Genomic DNA, 4,010 nt, shown 5'->3' with positions numbered 1-4,010 from the left:
TTCGATTGGGTCCAACTTGGTCCAGTGGGTAAGAAATAGGGAAAACTGCGCACAGCTTTAACGCATGGTAAAATAAACTCACTCCAGATGAGCTAGGGCCACGAAACGAAACACTGTGCAATTTCCCTCTATGGACAATAGGCCAATGTAGGCTATCAATAGCTGGAACGTGGAACTGTAGGCTAATACATGGTTCTTGGGGTGAAAATCTCTGGTGAGTAAAACATCTCACTTAGCCTAATTGTAATAGGAGGTAGGCTAGTCTACATTTGGCACACTGATGTGCCTTTAGATCACCTGTAGGCCTACAGTCAGAAGTAGCCTACAGACTCCGATGACTTCAAAATAGACTTTCACATGGGCTCCTCAACCTCATCTCACATGAACAGAGAAGAACATCACTTCAGTGCGCGTCTTCACATAACTTGCTCAAGAATGCGGGAAACATAGGAGGGGTAAAAAAAGATGTGGCCCATTTGAACCAATGCCGTTGCTTGGGATAGTGATTGACACTTCCAGGTAGCCAATCTACGAGCAGTTCGACCCGAGGCGCGATCAGCCGGGTCCACGAGGTTTATAAAACGAATTGACAGCGTGCGCACTGCACTGACTCTATGTTGCGAAGACTGGTCTAGGATACCTACTTCTTTCACGCGTAATATCTTATCGCACTCAACTGTCATCATGAAAGCAATAAGTCCAGTACGGTCTATGAGAAACAACATCTCCAACTCGTCGGAACATACCCTCGGCATCTCCCGGAGCAAAAGCCCGATGGATGATCCTCTGAGTCTGCTGTACAATATGAACGACTGCTACACCAAGCTGAAAGAACTCGTGCCCAGCCTCCCGCAGAACAAGAACGTTAGTAAAATTGAGATATTGCAGCATGTTATAGACTATATCTTAGACCTTCAGATTGCACTGGACTCTAGCTCAATCATCTCCAGCTGCCAACATCAGCAGCAGCGACCGGGACAGGCAGCATCAGCCAGGAACCCCCTAGCAACCATCAACTCCGACATCAGCCTCCTCACCTTTCAGGTAAGATTACGAATAGAATAGAATAACTTCATTTTTTTCCCACGAAGTAACTACTGTTTTGGAGTGGTTCAGAAAAAGAAATAGCCTAACATAAACATAGTAGGCTACACAGAAACTAGCTTGTTCAATTGGAGTTCCTATATTTTAATGTAGCCTAACTCCTATGACATGTACAGTATTAATGTAGCCTATGTAATATGTGTTATATATGCATACTTTGGTTAAAGGCTTACAGGCTTATATTCAAATGTTTATTACATTCTTTCCAAAGCAGCCTTATATTCTGCTTCGCATAAATCTGTAAAAATGTAAAAAAAATCTTTCGCAATTGATTGTGCCACTGTTGGTTATTGTACAAGTTACAGCTTGGTGGTGAATGAATAGCAGCCTAATAGAGACCAGACCATTGCCACTGTACTAACTCAGCAATGCCAGTAGCCTCGATCTGTAAATAGTGATATTGAACAGTGGTTGTCTTGTGTGTTTTTACAGTCAAGTGACCAGCTCCCCAAAGAGACTGATGACAGCTAAACTCTCCTTCACTGACTGGGTAAGTGTTTCCTTTAATACTGCCATTATTGCATCCATCATTTCCATTTGGAAAAGTCATTTTGTTGAGAGGTAAAAAAGAAGGTGCGCTCAAATGGGTCAAAACTATAAGGACATAGAGACTTGGTATCAGTTACGCTTTGAAAAGGGTAGTCCATGGACTGTTATATTGTTGACTTGACTGACATAATATGACACCACTGAATAACCTACCTGTATCATGATATCATAGGCTCTGGCTACATAATAGACTGGATGGCTACTCCAGTCAGTGGTTGTGTAGGTTCTGAATACTACTGGTCTGTAGATAATTGTCTTTAAGGAAAAGCAGGCGCCAGCTAGCATCATTATAGCAAGTGTAGATCTATTCCCACGTTGTACTTAGAGGTTGTCAGGATGTTACTTATTACTCCGACACAGGACGCCTCCATCTGGTGCTCATGGATTGCCCAGTATTTCAGTGCTTGTGTCCCAAATGGCACCCTATTTCCTTAAGTAGTGCCCTATGGGCCCTGTTTAAAAGTAGTGTGCTACATAGGGAAAAGGGTGCCATTTGGGACACACTTCCACCAGTATTTCAGTGTTTGGTTAAAGTAGAAAAAGAACTGTGGCTTCCTCTCAGGCGCCAGTCTGACTGTCCAGTTCCCTGTCTGTCCTTTAGCCTGGCTTCTCTCTAAATACGACCCTCTTTTCTCTTCCCAGTCTATTACAGGTGTTTTAAACAGGACCCCATGTTCACCTCCACTGACTGGCTGGATTTCCTCTTGACTTAAGTTTATATTTTTTCCTAAAAGGAGATACAAGTAGTTTTTATTTATCTACTTTTAATTTTTTCTTTCAACAGAACAATGATATCTCACCAACAATGGAAACACAAGGACAGACTAACTAACTGAAAAGATAGTATTGAAACGAGATATCTTTCGACGAGAGGATTCTGCTTTTTCCTGGGAAGGTGGCGCATGAAACACAGGAGAACTCTCTAAATGTTTGCTGTTTCTTTCGGACGGACTAATGGATACTCACTGTATATAAATGTTAAGACAAAAATCATGCCTGTATAGTATCAGATTTGTTGCAGAGAATATAATTATGTATTTTATTGTGCTGCATTTTTCAAAGGAATGTTGTAAATTGCACTTTTATACAATAATAAATTAGATTCCTTATATTGTACAATTATGTTAATATCCATATTACGTTTTATGAGGGATTATATTGGAACTTTGTAAGTGGTGTAAATATACACATTTCCAACAACAGTAACTGACAATTCTCAATCTTTGACATTGTCACTGTACTTTCTCTTACATCGAAGGATGGTGGAACTGCATTCCATGGAACTTGCTTTTAAATGTATCTGAAAGATTCAGACTATCATTAGGAAGACCACATAACATGGCTCAATGTATTGCAGTTACTAATTTTATCCAGTTATCCAGGATGGTGGGCTGGTGCCCATCTAGTCACTGGTGGTTCTCTGTAGCTCAGTTGGTAGAGGATGACGCTTTCAACGCCTGGAAAGTGGGTTAGAATCCCGGGACCACCCATACATAAATAACTTATGCACGGATGACTAAGTTGCTTTGGATAAAAGTGCATATTATATTTTTACATATTACAACGCTTACTACTATTTTTGCACGGGGGGAGCACGCCTCCTGCTGGTGTACGTTAAAAAGAAACTGCTATATGAAAATATGAGAATACATACTGGTTCATACTTATAATTTCCAACACACCTATGTCAAGCAGACCGTAGGGCTATGTGGGAACAAACAAGAGGTCAGACTGTATACGGCCAACATCCAGATTTTATTTTTCTGTCAGATTAATGTCTGACGGCACAATTTACTTATTTTCCTTTATAGATAGAATATCACCTAATTTCTTCATTTTTTCTCTATGGTTATCATCAGACTGGGTAAAAGACACCATACAACATCACAGTGCATGCTACACATAGGGAGCACTCTTTGACATTTGCACAGATGCATCGTACGGGTCATTAACTACGCATGCAACACTAATCTCTACTGTAGCCAGATTTGTGAATCCGATGCCATTAAATGACCAAATCTGCTTAAATCAAATGTATATTTAAATGGCATCGGATACACAAATTAGGCTATCTTTACTGGCCAGTACTAGTGTTACGGGAGAGGACAGGTCATGACAACATTTAATAAACCAAATATCTTTACAACCACTGTTCATTAAAAAGAAGCATACATACAGTCCCATTTTTCACATGGCGAATGCAACTTCATTTTTCTGGAGATCAATAACTTTTCTGAACATAGTTCTCGTTCTAAAACATTTCTTAAAACGCTATTATTGTCACATATTAGTGTCAACGTCCCTCCCTTTTATCCTCAAATGTTTGTTAGTGTTGTAAGGAGGGCCCATACGACTGG

The 4,010-nt window shown here is 40.4% G+C and overlaps 1 protein-coding gene across 1 annotated transcript; it reads left to right on the top strand.

The window, feature by feature from the left end:
• Positions 1-774: 774 nt before the first annotated feature.
• LOC311107156 (DNA-binding protein inhibitor ID-2-like) lies at positions 775-1,575 on the top strand (the record flags this gene model as incomplete). The annotated part of the gene is made up of 2 exons (XM_084149652.1): positions 775-1,044; positions 1,537-1,575. The coding sequence occupies 2 exons, from the start codon at positions 775-777 to the stop codon at positions 1,573-1,575; spliced, it is 309 nt and encodes a 102-aa protein (XP_084005778.1).
• Positions 1,576-4,010: the final 2,435 nt, after the last annotated feature.

Source organism: Coregonus lavaretus, assembly GCF_964263955.1.
Source record: "Coregonus lavaretus genome assembly, chromosome: 31".
Taxonomy (NCBI): domain Eukaryota; kingdom Metazoa; phylum Chordata; class Actinopteri; order Salmoniformes; family Salmonidae; genus Coregonus; species Coregonus lavaretus.
The sequence above is the reverse complement of the archived record's forward strand: the minus strand, read 5'-3'. Positions and strand labels throughout refer to the sequence as shown.